Below are 18,808 nucleotides of genomic sequence, written 5' to 3'. Positions count from 1 at the left end.
CTTGGCCTTCGTAAATGCAGTTTCTGTGTATCAGATTTAAAAGGCTGCATCTGAGTTCTCTGTACATATTTTTTCCAAGTTTTCCAGATTTTTTTCTTTTGCCTCGATCGAGGTTTTCTTGTGGAGAATGGTTTTTCAAGCGGTGGTGCCTTTTGTTTAGGTCTGGATAAAGGAAAAGCCCAGGCGCCAACTATACGAAGGCAGGTAAATACAGAGATAATGAAATAAAAACAATTTATTACATCCAGAAAGGTGTACACAGTACAATAAAATACACAGTACAATAAAAAACAGTTGAACCAAATTTCATGGATCCATGATGGTTTTACAATAAAAACAAAAAAATATATTAATTGTCACAAAGATAAAATCGAAAATAAAATCAAGTGGATGTAAAAACAATAGAGCCTTCTATAAATTAATATAAATTAATACTTGAACCTTCTAATAAAAATGTTCCAATCAGATAAAATAGATAAGAGATGAATTTGTGATACTCCTAGTATAGGAGGATGAAAAAAATAGCTGAAACAGGTGATCTCCAAGGTGTGTGAGGGCTGTGCTGATCCTAAAAGTATATTTACTTTGTAGATCCAAGTGTGTGTTTAGAAATGTCAGAAAATGTCAATAAAAAATAAAAATGGAGCTTGTGAAGAAATGTCTTGTGGAAAAATTGCAAATAGTGCCGGTGAAAAAAGTGCCTGTGAAAAAAGTGCTAAAGTCAAATGTCAACCGGAGACAAAAAATAAAAATTTCTAAAAAACCAATGTTAAAGTCAAATCCAAATCAGATAAATATGATAATATAAAAATATAGAAAACAAATCCAATTGAGATGAAAAAAAATCAATCCAAATGAGAAAAATAATAATAAAATGAAAGTACTATAGAATCCAAAGTCTATGTCTAAACAGACACCCCTGAGAAAAAAGTGAAGAACCGTGATATGTGCAAAAAAATTGCTGCAATCAAATATTGGTCTGAAGGTGTGATCAGATTTCTAATCCCCTTGATAGGTGAAAGTCCCACCATAAAGAGTTGATAGTAGAAAATTATGAGTACATTTCCTCCTAGAAAAAAACAACAAATATAGTGTAGATTGTACAATAAATTGTCACATTTAGAATAAAGCTTACCAGTGTCTACACGTTTCGGCCCGTGTCAGGCCTTTCTCAAGACTGGTTTTTAATTTGTGAATAGGTGCCTTATATAGGGTGCTTGACCCTTGATCGGAGATTAATTCACTTCCGGTTTTTCATGTGATTATCGTTATTGCCATATAGTGGCTTATCATCTGATTTGATGTTTCATATTTCATTATCAAGAGCCCTTTAGTGTCTTCATAATTAATCATATTTATTTTTTAATATTTTTTAATATTCAAGCCATATCTTCGAAGTTAAGTACAGAGTGTATTTACCTTTCTCGCGTGTGAAGGCACCTATTCACAAATTAAAAACCAGTCTTGAGAAAGGCCTGACACGGGCCGAAACGCGTAGACACTGGTAAGCCTTATTCTAAATGTGACAATTTATTGTACAATCTACACTATATTTGTTGTTTTTTTCTAGGAGGAAATGTACTCATAATTTTCTACTATCAACTTTTTATGGTGGGACTTTCACCTATCAAGGGGATTAGAAATCTGATCACACCTTCAGACCAATATTTGATTGCAGCAATTTTTTTGCACATATCACGGTTCTTCACTTTTTTCTCAGGGGTGTCTGTTTAGACATAGACTTTGGATTCTATAGTACTTTCATTTTATTATTATTTTTCTCATTTGGATTGATTTTTTTTCATCTCAATTGGATTTGTTTTCTATATTTTTATATTATCATATTTATCTGATTTGGATTTGACTTTAACATTGGTTTTTTAGAAATTTTTATTTTTTGTCTCCGGTTGACATTTGACTTTAGCACTTTTTCACAGGCACTTTTTTCACCGGCACTATTTGCAATTTTTCCACAAGACATTTCTTCACAAGCTCCATTTTTATTTTTTATTACCATTTTCTGACATTTCTAAACACACACTTGGATCTACAAAGTAAATATACTTTTAGTATCAGCACAGCCCTCACACACCTTGGAGATCACCTGTTTCAGCTATTTTTTTCATCCTCCTATACTAGGAGTATCACAAATTCATCTCTTATCTATTTTATCTGATTGGAACATTTTTATTAGAAGGTTCAAGTATTAATTTATATTAATTTATAGAAGGCTCTATTGTTTTTACATCCACTTGATTTTATTTTCGATTTTATCTTTGTGACAATTAATATATTTTTTTGTTTTTATTGTAAAACCATCATGGATGCATGAAATGTGGTTCAACTGTTTTTTATTGTACTGTGTATTTTATTGTACTGTGTACACCTTTCTGGATGTAATAAATTGTTTTTATTTCATTATCTCTCAGTATATGTATTTACCTGCCTTCGTATAGTTGGCGCCTGGGCTTTTCCTTTATCCATTGCAATTTTAGGTGCCTGCTAGACGCACCTCCCCTGGGCTACAGGTACATAGTAGGCGCTTATATATCCCCCATCCTTGCTTTTGTTTAGGTCTGCCTGCCTTGTCCCTCCCTATTTATCTGTGTACTCTAGCTTGGGTATTGGTTCCCAATAGTAATTTAGATGAACCCGTGGACTCACCATATCTTAGGAAGAAAACAAAATTTATGCTTACCTGATAAATTTATTTATTCCGGATATTTTGAGTCCACGGCCCCACCCTTTATTTCAAGTCAGTTATTTTGACTAAACTTCAGGCACTTCTACACCTTGTGGTACTCCTTTTTTTCTCCATTTCCTTTCGGTCGAATGACTGGGGGTTGTTGGTAGGGGAGTGACACGTAACAGCTTGGCTGTGGTGCTCTTTGCCTCATCCTGCTGGCTAGGAGTGATATTCCCAACAGTAATTTAGATGAACCCGTGGACTCACCATATCCGGAAGAAATAAATTTATCAGGTAAGCATAAATTTTGGTTTTTATCTTATTGTACTAATCCTATTGTACTTACTATATTGCACTTGCAATATTTTATCATTCAATCTTGATCTTACTGTGTATTGTTTATTTTAAACATTGATTCTGTTTTTAATAAATATATCATTACATTTCATTTCAACATTTCTTATATTACTTTTAGTATTATACTCTTTACCACTGACATACTAATTTGTATTATTTGTATAGGAGATCTCTTTCTGCTTTTCTAGCGCTGTCCCTATTTTATTTTTATTTTTGCACATTTGGTTTACAGGATTGGAGGACTGTTAACTATATAGGGAATAGCATAGAGAGAGTCAACCTAGAGTGTCGTATCTTAAATATTTGTTGTCCTTAAAATAAAAAACAGCTAGTGTTAAAGGTTTTCTCTGAATGATTTTTCTTATACACATATGCAATTAAATATTTTTTTAATTATTATAACAATAGCTATTTAAAAGGATATTCTAATGTAAAAATAAAATGCTCTGTTTAATTAGAGCATCTTATATTTAACAAATTGTCCTTTTACTATGCCTTTTAAAATCTTGAAAAGTGTTAAATACATAGTGGTGCGAGTGGTCAGAATATACGCCTGTGTGCCTATTCTTTATTTGCTTACCAACTATATTTTACTCTACAGTATAACATTTCTTTCTAATGACACAGTGTGTCCACGGATCATCTAATTACTATTGGGAATATCACTCCTGCCCAGCAGGAGGCGGCAAAGAGCACCACAGCAAAGCTGTTAAATATCAGCTCCCTTCCCTCCAACCCCAGTCATTCTCTTTGCCTACATTAGAGCAAGGAAGTGGTAAAGTTTAGGTGTTAGAAGGACGATTCTTCAAGCAAGATTTTATTATTTTTAAGTAGTACAAGATTGTGCTGCTTTGTCCTAGGATGTAGCTGTAGTCCATATCCGTCTCTTCAGTAGAGCAGTGGTGGCTTTCAAGCAATGGGAACTTGTGGGGTATAATCGTCACTGCGCCTTCCATATATTTAATGCTGCCCTAACTTCAAAAGCCTGAGTAAGATTACTCAGTCTTTGCGTTTTTTTCCAGAGGTTCATGTGAGGGAACATGCCTCTCAAACCTAGTGAGCTGCCCTGCTGCCAAGCTGATTTCATAGAGGTAAGTGCTAAGTTTATTTTGCTAGGAGACATGCAGAAAAATATTGGCACTTTAACAGTCTATCTGTTGGGACTCATTTATCTTATCATGGGTTATAGGACATGACAGGCAGTTTGGGCAGGCACTGGGGACGTGAGGAAGGAACTATAGTTCTTTTTTATTATGCAGCTTATGGTGGTTTTACTCTCCCAGCGACTTCATTTTCAGAGTTAATGTCGGACGGGAGTTTCTGTTTGTAACGCCCACGATGGGCAGGTCTGTTTTTAGAAGCAGCAAAGAATTTGCGCACTTTCCTTCATCCCTTCTCAGTTCCGGTGTGTCGGAGGTGCTTCGCATAGGTGCGGTTCCATTTTCTGTGTGAAGTGATTAAAAAACAAAAAAACACAAAGCGGATACCGAGTGGAGCAGTTCTTATTGAGTCCGGATCTTATATTAACAGGAGTTGGGCCGTTATCTATCCGGCAGTCAGCAGGACAGGTAGGCACCTCAGCAGGAAAGCTGTCTGAGGTGTAGAGGCTGTCTGGGTGGTTATAAGACGTTTTTTTTGTGGTATCACACATAAAAAAGATTGTTTAAAATTTAAAGGGACAGTACCGTTTTTTGTGATAAAAGTTAAAAAATCAAATAAAAGCATTTTATTTTTCTTTTGGTTAATTCTTGGGTAAAGATGGACCAAGAGGCCCTGCAGAATGTTACATGTACTTGATGTTTTGATGCTAATGTGGAACCACCAATCCCTTTCTGTTCCTCATGTATTGAGAGAACATTGAATTACAGGGATAGGCTGTTTGATTCTGAGCCAGCATTGTCTAATGTGGATGCTGTTCTGGGGTCTCCTGCAAATGTTCAAGATATGCCGCAGCTTTCTCCTCGTATGTCCCAAAATTTGTCGTCCATACATGCAGTGCCCTGCGCTTCCTCACAAGCTCTGGTTGGATTTTTCATTGCAAGACATTGCTTCCCTGATGTCTTCTGCGGTACTGATGCGTTGTCTGCTTTTTCCATGCTGCAGGGAAAGCGCAAGAGGAAATCTACGGATTTAGGGAGTAAGGTGTCTGACACAGTCGTTGTTATCCAGAATGTTCCTTCCAGAAGTCTTAGGAGGAAGGTACTTTGGTGGCATCTGAGGGTGAAATCTCAGACTCAGACAGTGTAACTCCTTTTTCTGATGCTGAAGGGGTATCATTTAGATTTAAGCTGGAGCACCTCCGTTTGTTACTTAAGGAGGTTTTGGCTACCTTGGACGATTCCGACACTACCGTAGTAGTCAATCCTAAGAAGTCCAGTAAACTTAACAAGTATTTTGATGTAGCTTCTATGGTGGAGGTTTTTCCTGTACCAGATTGGGCTACAGAGATTATTGCTAGGGAATGGGAGAGACCGGTATCCCTTTTTCTCCATCCCCTATTTTTTAGAAGATGTTTCCTATTGCTGACTCTATCAAAGAGTCTTGGCAGACGGTCCCCAAGGTGGAAGGGGCAATTTCCACTTTAGCTAAGAGAACCACTATTCCCATAGAGGATAGTTGTTCCTTTAAAGATCCTATGAATAAGAAGTTGGAGGGGTTGTTCAAAAAGAAGTATGTACACCAGGGTTTACAATGGCAACCTGCGGTGTGATGCGTTGTCTGATTTTATTCAGACAGACAGTCCCCTGGAAGAGATCCAGGATAGTATCAAGGCCCTTAAGTTGGCCAATTCCTTTATTACGGATGCTTCCCTACAGGTTATCAAACTGGGAGCAAAAATTTCTGGATTTGCCGTTCTGGTCTACGGATGTGTCGTCTAAGTCTAAGCTTTTGGCGATTACTTACAAGGGTAAGACCTTGTTTGGGCCAGGATTGGCTGAAATTATTTCCGACATTATGGGAGGAAAGGGTAATTTCCTCCCTCAGGATAAGAGGAATAAGCAGAAGGGACGTCAGAGTAATTTTCATTCCTTTCGAAACTTCAAGGGTAAGCCTTCCTCTCCCTCTACAAAGCAGGAACAGTCCAAGCCTTCCTGGAGGTCCAATCAGTCTTGGAACAAGGGAAAGCAATTTAAGAAGCCGGCTACTGACTCAAAATCAACATGAAGGGTCTACCCACGATCCAGGGCCAGATCTTGTGGGGGGCAGACTTTCATTTTTCGTTCAGGCTTGGGTTCGGGACGTTCAGGATCCCTGGGTGGTAGACATAGTGTCCCAGGGATACAAACTAGAGTTCAAGACCTTTCCTCCCAGGGGCAGGTTTCTGCACTCAAGATTATCTGTAGACCAGATAAAAAGAGAGGCGTTCTTAAACTGTGCTTGGGACCTCTCCGACACGGGAGTAATAGTTCCTGTTCCAGTACAGGAGCAGGGTCTGGGTTTTTACTCCAATCTCAAAAGTCTAAACAAATTTCTCAGAGTACCATCCTTCAAGATTAAAACTATTTGTTCCATTCTTCCCTTGGTTCAAGAGGGTCAATTCATGACAGCAATAGACTTAAAGGATGCATATCTGCATGTTCCCATTCACAGGGATCATCACATGTTTCTGAGGTTCGTTTTTCTAGACAAACACTTTCAGTTTGTGGCTCTTCCATTCGACCTTGCCACAGCTCCCAGAATTTTTTCAAAAGTCATGGGATCTCTGTTGGTGGTGCTTGTGTACTGGGGCATTGCAGTGGCGCCTTACCTGGACGACATTCTGGTTCAGGCGCCATCCTTTCAACAAGCGAACTCCCACACGGAGATGTTATCTTTCCTGCACTCTCATGGATGGAAGGTGAATCTGGCAAACAGTTCCTTAATTCCAGCTACAAGGGTAGATTTCTTGGGAACCATAGTAGATTCCCTATCAATGAAAATATTTCTGACAGAGGTCAGGAAATCAAAGATCTTTGATTCTTGTCTGGCGCTTCAGTCCTCTCCTCGGCCATCAGTGGCTCAATGTATGGAGGTAATCGGTCTGATGGTAGCTGCCATGGACATCATTCTGTTTGCCTGTTTCCACCTCAGACCCTTGCAGTTATGCATGCTCAGACAATTAAACGGGGATTATGCAGATCTGTCTGAGAGATTACATCTGGATCAGGAGACAAGAGATTCTCTTCCTTGGTGGTTGTCTCAGGAACATCTCTCCCAGGGAACCTGCTTCCACAGACCCACCTGGACGCCAGCCTGCTGGGATAAGGAGCAGCCTAGGGCTCTCTAAGGGCTATGGGGACATGGTCTCGGGAGGAGTCTGTTCTCCCCATAAACATTCTAGAGCTGAGGGCAATCTTCAATGCTCTTCTGGCCTGGCCTCAGTTAGCTTCAGCCCGGTTTATCAGGTTCCAGTTGGACAACATAACTTCAGTTGCTTACATCAACCATCAGGAAGGAACTCGGAGTTCCTTGGCCATGACAGAGGTAGCCAAGATTATTCAGTGGGCGGAGATCCACAACTGCTGCCTTTCTGCGATCCACATTCCAGGAGTGGACAGTTGGGTAGCAGATTTTCTGAGCAGACCGACCTTTCACCCGGGGGAGTGGGAGCTCCATCCGGAAGTGTTTTCCAGCTTGATTCTCAAATGGGGACAGCCGGAACTGGAACTCATGGCATCTCGACAGAATGCCAAGCTCCCGAGGTACGGGTCGAGGTCGAGGGATCCTCAGGCTGTACTGATAGATGCTATGGTGGTCCCTTGGAATTTCAGTTTAGCATACCTTTTTCCTCTGTTCGCTCTCATTCCTCGGGTCATTGCTCGAATCAAACAGGAGAGGGCGTCGGTGATCCTCATCGCACCGGCATGGCCTTGCAGGATTTGGTATGCAGACCTAGTGGAGATGCCATCTCTTCCACCTTGGAGACTTCCATCGAGGAAGGACCTTCTACTTCAAGTGCTCTTCCTTCATCCAAATCGAGTTTCTCTGAAGCTGACTGCTTGGAGATTGAACGATTGATTTTATCTAAGCGTAGGTTTTCTAAGTCGGTCATTGAGACCATGATTCAGGCTCGTAAGCCTGTGACTAGAAAGATTTATCATAAGATATGGCGTAAATATCTGCATTGGTGTGAATCCAGAGGAATTTTGTCCTTTCTCCAGGAGGGTCTGGAGAAGGGTTTATCTGTGAGTACTTTGAAGGGTCAAATATCTACCTTGTCTATTTTGTTGCATTAGTGTCTGGCGTGCAATCCTATTGTCAGGCCTTGGTCAGAATCAGGCCTGTGTTTAAACCTGTTACTCCTCCCTGGAGTCTTAACCTTGTTCTTAAGGTTCTTCAACAGGCTCAGTTTGAGCCTATGTATTCCTTAGATATTAAATTATTATCTTGGAAAGTTTTGTTTCTTGTTGCAATTTTTTCTGCCTGCAGAGTCTCAGAATCTCTGCAGTGCAGTAGGAATCCCCTTATCTTATTTTTCATTCTGATAAGGTAGATCTGCATACTAAGTTGGGGTTCTTTCCTAAAGTGGTTTCGGAAAGGAACATTAATCAGGAAATTGTTGTTCCTTCTTTGTGTCCTAACCCTTCTTCTCATAAGAAGCATCTGCTGCACAACCTAGATGTGGTGCATGCGTTGAAATTATATTTACAGGCGAGTAAGGATTTTCTCCAGTCTTCGGCTCTGTTGTTTTCTCTGGGAAATGTAAGGGTCAGAAAGCTACGGCTACTTCTCTTTCTTTGTGGCTGAAGAGTATAATTTGCTTGGCCTATGAAACTGCTGGACAGCAGCCTTCTGAGAGAGTTACGGCTCATTCTACGAGGGCTGTTTCCTTTTCTTGGGCATTCAAAAATGAAGCTTCTGTGGAACAGATTTGCAAGGCTGCAACCTGGTCCTCTCTACACACTTTTTCCAGATTCTATAAATTTGATACTTTTGCCTCGGATCAGGCTTCTTTTGGGAGAAAGGTTCTTCAAGCAGTGGTGCCTTCTGTTTAGATTCCCTGTCTTGTTCCCTCCCTTATCATCTGTGTCCTCTAGCTTGGGTATTGATTCCCAATAGTAGTTAGATGATCCGTGGACTCACTGTGTCATTAGAGAGAAAACAAAATTTATGCTTACCTGATAAATTTATTTATTTCTTGACACAGTGAGCCCATGGCCCTCCCTGTTTTTTTGCAAGACAAGTTTTTTGTCGTATTATAAACATCAGGCACCTCTGCACCTTGTTGCTTCCTTTCTCTCCTTTTACTTCGGTCAAATGACTGGGGTTGAAGGGAAGGGAGGTGATATTTAACAGCTTTGCTGTGGTGCTCTTTGCCGCCTCCTGCTGAGCAGGAGTGATATTCCCAAACAGAAGATCCGTGGACTCACCGTGTCAAGAAATAAATACATTTATCAGGTAAGCATAATTTTTTATTTTTTTTTACTATTGGCTCCATTTAAGAAAGGCCAGACAGACTGGGGCGGACATCTCCATCGAATGTGCAACGCCACCTCCTGTTCGCTTGCGGTTGTCAGTCTCCCCGGTCAGAGAGGGGGGGGGGATTGCAAAATGCCACTTTATAGTTGGCGTAGCAGGTTAAGAATCAGCGGTCTGATACAATCACAGCTTCTTAAATGTAGCTCTATGAATTTAAAGGGAAATGAAAGCCACAAATTTCCCTTTGTGATTCAGACAGAGCATGCCATTTTAAAACCGTTTCAAAATTACTGCTATTATCGAATTTGCTTTGTTACCATGATATTTTGTGTTGAAGAGATACCTAGGTAGGCATCTGGAGCACTACATTGCAGTAAATAGCGCTGCTATCTAGTGCTCATGCAAATGGATAAGATGCTTGCAAAACTGCTGCCATACAGTTTTCCAGAAATGGGCCGGTTTTTAAGCATATGCCCTGCTTTTCAACTGAAGAAAAACTGATAATAAAGTACATTAGAAAGTTGTTTAAAATCGCATGCGTTATCTGAATCATGAAAGAAAAAGTTTGGGTTTCATACCCCTTTAACCTGTTTGTAGATGTTAAACATATATTAAGAAAGGGTTTGTTTAATAATAAAATGCTCTAACAATACATATAATCAATATGAAGGATGTCCTGGGATGCCCAGGTACATTTGTAATGTGCATTAACAATAGTTCTCTATGCAGTAGGCAAGCTGTTTGAAGGTGATAACTATTAAAAGTTATCTCAGTTATTTTTAGACTACATATGTTACAGACACTGAAGTTCTATTGTCAGGCAAAAAGTCTGACCAAATGTAAAACATTAACTCATCTTACTTCTACATAGCTAATTATGTACCTTCATGTATATGTGCGTAAACATAAAGACTATTGTACATTTGTTCTTGAGATGTATTATAATAGGTTTCGTTTAAAGGGATTTTTATGTGTATTTCTTTTAAAATGTCCAATAAAACTGTGAAAATTATAACTATTTTTTCCATCTCATCCAAATGTTTTGCTAAGAACATTTTGTTTTTAAATGTAATAATTAAATGCAATACTATATCAATTAATTAGTAAATATCCACTACAAAAAAACAGCATAGATCATGAGCACATGTATGCAAACTTAAATGTGTATTCATTTTCTCAAAATCCTCTGATAATTTGAACTTTTGTGTAATTAAGACAACATTGCACATCACATCTCAATTATATAGGCAGGATTTTTTTTTCTTCAACTCCATAAGGATTAAATTGCACACAAACCCTGTTCTGTGGGTAACAAAGTGTCACTGCGATTTATGTGCATTACTTGTCTAATTGTGGTAAATGTAGCATATCCATATAGGTTTAAAAGTTGTTTTTTTGTAATCACTTGATGCAGCAGTACCCTGAGGCAGCTGTTCTGAGGTCTTTCACCTCTCCCCAGAGATGACTAGATGCACACATAGTTGGACCCTTTCTTTTATAACAGAAGTGGTGAACATGACAGGTTTTTTCAAAGCCATCTGTTAAATATTGTATTTGCTTTGTGTGCAGTAATGAACTTGAGATAAGCTTTTATGTCTGTCTTTATCATAATGGTCCTGTATGTTTTCCAAACAGGTGGAACTTGATGGCATAAACCTAAATGTGTCCAGTGACTGGAACCTGGCTTCACCAATTATGTCTGTCAGTATTGGTGATACACAGAGAACCATCCAGGTAAATATCTCTGATCTTTCCTACTGCATGTGTATATATTCACTTATTTATTTACATGCTATAATAAAGAACAACAGTGTTGTTTGTGATGTGCATTTTTTTATGAAGGGAACATTTATTTATTTTATCTGAAAATTTTTCGTTTTGTTTTGTTTTTTACTTTTGTTTTAAGTAAGCATCATACTCTTCACCTAAATTATTTTGATTAATTCTTATTTATTGTTTTGAAAAATGCTACTTAGTAATGTTAATAGAAATAAATACATACAAACATGAGATACTATATTCTAAAACTTTGCCTGTTGGTTTTTGCTTGTTTAGTCTGGTGCTATACGTTTTTATGTATTTGACGTATTTTTTGTTAAAAAATACAATCATATTGTTTCCTTTTAGATTGGAGTAGATAGACCTAATAGTGTTTTATTTTACCTCTTACCAGTTATGTTGCAATAAGAATACATTTGTTTATATATATTATCTTGGCATTTCACTCACAATCCTTTAACAGTAGTTATGGGAAACATTTCAAAACATCTATAATAGGGCAATGAAATTAATTTGAGAGATGTGATTTCTAAGAACTTTTTTCTTTCATTGAGAGACTTTTATTTTTGAAGTCTGCTGAAGTTAGTCACCCATTTCAATTCCTGGTGCTAAACTAATTGTACTTACTGCAGAATCTCACACTGAATAAGTAATTGATACTCAACTAAGTGGAACTAATTTTCTTTGGCAAGGCAGCTGAGTTTAGAGTACCAGTACTGAAACCTCTGATTGCAGAGAAGAAAATGGCAAATTATATTAATTAAATGTAAATTGGTCAAAGGTTAGACACACACACACACACATTCACACACACACACATATTTATATTTGTGAGGTGTGAATAATTACACTGTGTAGATTGAAGCTTTTATATTTATTTATTCCTCCTTGTCAATAGCTAATCTGTAAATTAACATTTCTTGTCAGACATAAGCAATTACGTAAAACATAATATGTAAGATACATAACAGTACAATAGTAGCATAAGAAGTACTGACAGAGTTTACACAAAATTGGTCTTTTTTTCTGCTGTGTTTAGAAACACTCGACATAAATTGAAAACATACAGAGATTGCCTCTTTAGAATCACTATCTTTGTGTCAGGCCTTTGACACTGTTTAAACCCAACTTGTTCCCAATGCAAGTGCTTTCATAAAAAGATTCACAGGACAGCTATAGTCTCTTAGGGATCAGTTTTTAAAAACTTCGAAATGCGTTTGGCTTGCATCCACACTGGTGCTATACTGTCAAAGACACAGTAAAACACTGTACAATTGGGTCTTTAGTGAATAACTAGGCACTTATCTTCATCTCTTATACCCCTGGTGTAGTGGTGAGGAATTCACCAGCTCATTACAAATAAATATAATAATATTATAAACAGAGATTAATAGATAGGTATTTTTCTTTTATACTGTGGTTAGAGTCCACAATCCATTACTCCTGGGAATTATTCTTCCCTGCCACAAGGTGGAAGCAAAGATTCCAAAACCCCAAGATCTCTATAAAACTCCTCCCACCTCACTGGTAAATCAGTCTTGTCTTTGCCTCCACTGGAGCAAGGTGAAGAATAAGGATGTGCATGTTAATCTTCAGTGAGAGTGATTTTCAGACTGAGTTGAGGCTCATTTCCCTTTAGAGTGCAGTGTTTGATCGAGGGATGTATTGGGAGTACGTGTAGTGAAATATTTTTTCACCTCATGGGAATTGGTCACAAGCCTTCCACAGGTGTTGCGGGGACCTGTCCTTTGCCTCTTCCAGTTGGGACATCAATATACTCATGTTCCATATCCTCTGCTGATATGTTTTCAGCACTAGTTTAACTTTTTTTTTTTTTTATTTCAGTTGATGAGTGCCTATAGGTAAGTATTTTTTTAATATATATATATGGGCACTCTGTTAGTCAGGTTATTTAATTATATTATATATATCTGGCGTTGGGACAGATTTATTTTTATTAAGGTTATTCCCCTTCAAATTTTTCTATCATTTTGATGTTTTTGCTGCTTCTTAAACAGCCTTTGGTTGGAAGTCCTTCAGGCAATTGTCTCAGGATAATTTTGATTTTGCCTGTTGGTCATTTTAAGTGCATAATACAAAAAAACAAACCCTTATGGGTTCGGTTTGGGTTGTGGATCTTGTTTTACTGTGAAAAAAATGTTATTTTTATCCCTCCCTTATTTCTAATTACTTATGGAATCCACAGCTTGGGTATTAGTTCCTAGGATTAATGGATCCCCTACACTGTTTTTTTTGGTGCCCGTTACCTACTCCTAGTGGCAGGGAAGAGTAATTCCTAGGAGTAATGGATTGGGGAATCTCACCACCATGAAAGAAATTAATATATTAGGTAAGCTTAAATTATGTTTTATGTGTTTTAAAAAGTCCAAGTTAAAAATAAAATAAAAGCAATGTCACATACATTCCAGTGGTCTAAATCAAATAGATATAAAAGCAAAAAATTACCTGAGTTGAATACAGAGGTTTTGCAGGGCCTTCTCAAATGGATCATGGCCAGAGAAAATGTTTTTTGATGGTTTGAAATAACTGTAATATTAACTGGAAGTATATTCCAATTTAAGGCGATATGAAATGCAAAATAAAATAATAATAAAAAACACACACAAAGAGAAAAATAAAAGTAAATTGATTTTCAAGTGGATTTGAATAAATATGAGGAAAACAAGCTCATAGGGCCACATTTATTTATAAATAAATCAAAGAAGAGTGCCTCATGGTGCAGATATCTTGATTCTTAAAAGAATAGTACACGACCAAATGGATACTCACAAGTGTATTGGCACTGTGGAGTAGTGCAATCAGCGCAGGCTGGGCTTTGCAGTCTACAGCTGACTGTTTGTTGAGAGGTCTCCCAGAATGTTGGAACGGTGGAAGTTTCAGGGGAGATGATGATCTTGTCCTTGCAGAAAATAAAAAGGAGAAAGGAAAAAAAGGTGCAGAAAATAAAGAGAACAAGGAATATTACTGATGTAAGTCATAAATGATTACTCACTTGCAGTATTGCACTATAAATTAGTGCAAACAGGGCAGGTTGGGCTTTATAGTCTCCAGCTGACTAATCCTATTTGGTCTCCTAGGGTTAGTGATCCAATGCTGATGGTAGTAAAGTGATATACCACTTCAAAAGGCAAAGAGGTCAGTTAAAATAGATGAAGGCGAATTAACTACTTTTAAAAATGTAGTTTAATAGGATAAAATGCATACAACATGTTTCTCAGCTGTCTAGCTGTTTCTTCAGGCAATATGAAGAAACAGCTAGACAGCTTAAGCCTCTAATCATTTTCGTCCCTTTTATCAGAACATGGAACAGAAATTTGATTCCTCCTCTCAGAAGCAAAGCACCTCTGGCCCAGTCTGGAGGCCTAGTGCAAATTGGAACAGATCTAAGCAATTCAAAATGTCCACCCCTACTTCCAAGTCTGCATGAAAGTGCAGCCCTGATCTAGAGGCTCTGTTAAGGGGCAGGTTAGGCATTTTTCAGGAAGCTCGGTTTCAGTCTGTTCTATATCCCTGGGTTCTGCATTTAGTTTTCCTAGGGTTATCGGATAGGTTTCAGAACTAACCCTCACAGAGGAAGGTTTTTTCTGTCCAATTTTCATTTTTCCAAGGAAACCCTTAAAGGCCCAAGCCTTTTTTTCAGTCAGTTTCAGATCTGGAATCTAGGGAGTGATTGCTCCAGTTCCTTTGCAGGAACAGGGGATGGGATTGTATTCAAATCTCTTCATTGTTCCAAAAAAGGAAGGTACTTTCAGACCAGTTCTGGATTTGAAAGCTCTGAACAAATTTGTCAGCATCCCTTTATCCACAATATAATTAAAGGATGCTTATCTGTATGTTTCAATTCACAGGGAACATTACCAGTTTCAAAGAGTTGCCTTTCCAGTTTGTTGATCTAACATTTGGTCTGGCTACAGCTCCAAGAATTTTCACAAAGATTCTGGGTGCCCTATTGTCTTTTATCAGATCTCAGGGTATTGCAGACTCTTATTGTTTAACAGCATTGTTGGAAGATCAATTTTTTGGTGCATCGAACAAGGGTTACATTTCTGGGGTTTCAGATAGATTCAGTCTCCATGAGTCTTTCTCTAACAGGTCATGGAAGGCTAAAACTGGTGTTAGCATGTCTGAACCTTCAGTCTCTCTCCTTTCCCTCTTTTACTCTTTGTATGGAAGTACTGGGTCTCATGATTGCAACTTCAGATGCAATTCCATTTGCTCTATATTACATGAGACTGCTTCAACTTTGTATGCTTCGTCAGTGATGCTGGGGTCATACTTAGCTATCTCAAAAGATTTTTCTAGATCACAGTACAAGTCAGTCTCTTAATTGGTGGCTGGATCATCAGTTCATTATTCAGCTGGCTTCTTTTGCTCGTCCTACCTGGACTTTGATCACTACAGATGCAAGTCTTTCAGGTTGGGGAGCTGTTTGGGGGTCTCTGAGAGCACAAGGGGTTTGGGCTCCTCTGGAGGTGAGGTTGCCAATAAAGGTTTTAAAACTCCATGCTATTTTCAGGGCTCTTCAAATGTGGCTTCTGTTGAAAAGGGAGTCTCATCTCTGCTTTTAATCAGACAATGTCACAGCAGCAGCTTATTTTAATCAACAGTGAGGAACCCACAGTTCCCTAGCCATTCTCTCATGGGCAGAAGTCAATTCCTGTCTAGTATCTGCAGTCAAATTCCAGGAGTGAATAACTAGGAAGCAGTTTTCTCAGTCGTCAGTCTCTGCATTCAGGGGAATGGTCACTTCACCAGGATGTGTTCAATCAGATTTTGGATCTTTGGGGTCTCCCAGAGATAGGACTGATGGCTTCCCAGGTACTTTGCGATATCTAGGGACACTCAGGTGGAGTTTGTGGCTGTTCTAGTAGCTCATTGGTCATTTCAGCTTGCTTATCTGGTTCTTCTTCCAGAGTGATTTCCAAGATAAAAAATCATCAGTAATCCTGATTGCCCCAGCTTGGCCTCGCGGGATTTGATATGCATATCTCGTTCAAATGTCTAGTTGTCCTCCTTGGCCACTTCTGCTTTGACCAGACCTTCTGTCTGAAAGGTCTGTTTTTCCATCTAGAGCTCAAATATTTAAGCTTGATTGCATGGAAATTGAATGGTTAGTTCTTAAACATAGAGGTTTCTCAGATTCTGTGATTGAAACTTGAGTCCAGGCTTGTAAACCTGTGACTAGGAAAATTTATCATAATGTCTGCAAGGCTTTTATCGCTTGTTGTATAGATCATGGCTTTTCCTGTCATTCTTTGAGAATTTCTGGAATGTTGCAGTTCTTACAGGATGATGATTTGGATAAGGGTATATCTGCCAGTTCTCTGAAATGGTAGATATCTTTCAGTTTTGTTTCATAGGAAGATCTTCTTCACATTCATGGTTTTGTTAAGGCTTTGGCACAAATTAAGCCTGTAATCAAGCAAATTTCTCCTCCTGGAGTCTTAACTTGGTGTTAAAGGTTTTGCAGGCTCCTCCTTTTGAGCCTATGCATAAATTGGACATTAAGCTTCTTTCTTGGAAGGTTTTGTTCTTTTGGCAATATCTTATGCTATAAGAGTTTTATAATTGTCTGCTCTTTCTTGTGACCCTCCTTATCTTTTCTTTCATCAGGATAAGGCTGTCTTAAGGTCTCAATTTTATTTCTTGCCTAAAGTTGTGTCTACAGGCAATATCAGTCAGGAAATTGTTGTCCCTTCTTTGTGTCATAATCCCAAGAACGCTTTTGAGAGATTTCTGCATAATTTGCATGTTGTTAGAGCAGTGAAGTATATTGATGCTACTAAGGATTTCAAACAAAATTCTAGTTTTTGTTAACTTTTCTAGTTCTAGGAAAGGGCAGAAAGTTTATACTGTATCTTTTGGCCACTTGGTTGACACTTTTGATTCACTAGGCTCACTAAGAGGCAGGTCAGCCTCCACCGAAATGGATTACTGCTCATTCTATTAGATCAGTTGCCACTTCTTCAGCTTTCAAGAATGAGGCTTCAGTTGACCAAATTTGCAAGGCAGCTACTTGTTCTTCTTTGCATAGTTGCATATGTTTACAAAATTCTACCGTTTTGATTTTTTTGCTTCTTATGGTGCAGCCTTTGGTAGGAAAGTCCTTAAGCTTAATTTATTTTTGCCTGTTTAAATTTTAAGTGCATTTTTAAAAAAAAAGCCAGTTTCTTTCATAAAGTTGGGAATAGTCCACAATCCATTACTCCTGGGAATTACCTTCCCTGCCACTAGGAGGAGGCAAAGATTCCCAGACTCCAAGAGCTCTATATAACCCCTCACACCTCTATGGTAGTTAGTCTTATCTTTGCCTACGCTGGAGGAAGGTGAAGAGTGAAGATGTGCAAATGATTTATTCGTTGATAGGGGTTCTCAGATTGATTTGAGGCCCATTTCCCCTCAGAATACTGTGTTTGTCAGAGAGAAGTTAAGGAGTACAGCTTGTGACTTATTTTTTTCTTTCCCATGATAATTTTAGTTACTGACCTCCCACGGATATCTCAGGGACTTGTATTTTGCCTCTTTGAACTGGGTCTACAGATTACTCCTATATTAGGTGCTTTGCTGATATGTTTTTGTACTGGGCTGGCTTCCTGTTAGTGTTTGTCTATTAACCTTATATTTGTACATGATTATATATGGCCTTTGGACAGATCATTATTATATTACCGCTCATTTATTTGAAGAGCTCATCTGCGTTTTGGCACATAGATTTTATGGGGGGGGGGGCATGCTTTTTTTTATATTTGTTGCCCCCTCAGGAATGCAGTCATTTTTATTTTTTGGCACCTATGTGTGTTCGCTGGTGCGCATGTATACTCTCATTTGGTGCATTTTTCCATTACATTATTATTATTATCCATTATTTATAGAGCGACAACAGATAAACAAATGCGGAGTACAACTAAAGATTTATAGGGATCAAATGGGTAGAGGGCCCTGCCAAGAGTCACACAGTTGTAATCAGCTCTTAGGCGTACATGCTAAGGGGGTTCAGGGGATAGCAATGGAGGAGAGGAACTGGTATAAAGAAAGGTTAGTGTAGGCTTTATGCATCCCTGAACAGTAGAGTCTTTAGGGAGCGCCTGATGCTTTCAAAACTAGGGGAGAGTCTTGTGGAGTGAAGCAGAGAGTTCCACAAGATGGGAGCCAGTCTGGAGAAGTCCTGTAAACGGGAGTGTGAGGAGGTAACAAGAGGAGAGGAGTAGGAGGTCATGAGCAGAGCGAAGGGGATGGGATGGAGAGTATCTGGAGACAAGGTCTGAGATATAGGGGGGAGCAGTGCAGTTGAGGGCTTTGTATGTCAAAGTGAGAATGTTATGTTTAATCCTAGAGGCAAGAGGAAGCGAGTGAAGGGATTGGGAGAGAGGTGCAGCAGATGAAGAGCGACATGTAAGGAAGATGAGCTGGCAGAGGCATTCAGTATGGATTGTAAAGGAGCTAGGCGGCAGCTGGGGACACCTTTGTTTAGTGTGCATTCTCCTATAGTTTGTTCAACTTTTTTGATGAAGGTAAGGAGGGGGTAATGCAATTCCTCTCTCTTACAGCTCTTTCTTTTGGGGATAT

General features: G+C 38.6%; 1 protein-coding gene across 1 annotated transcript in view; it reads left to right on the top strand.

Moving 5' to 3' along the window:
- Positions 1 to 18,808, top strand: part of PCCA (propionyl-CoA carboxylase subunit alpha) — an 863,696-nt gene that overhangs the window by 595,351 nt on the left and 249,537 nt on the right. The window contains exon 14 of the mRNA XM_053707812.1: positions 11,078 to 11,176. Coding sequence (XP_053563787.1) covers positions 11,078 to 11,176 — 99 coding nt within the window. The remainder of the gene's footprint in view (positions 1 to 11,077; positions 11,177 to 18,808) is intronic.

Source organism: Bombina bombina, chromosome 3, assembly GCF_027579735.1.
Source record: "Bombina bombina isolate aBomBom1 chromosome 3, aBomBom1.pri, whole genome shotgun sequence".
NCBI classification, from domain to species: Eukaryota; Metazoa; Chordata; class Amphibia; order Anura; family Bombinatoridae; genus Bombina; species Bombina bombina.
The sequence above is the reverse complement of the archived record's forward strand: the minus strand, read 5'-3'. Positions and strand labels throughout refer to the sequence as shown.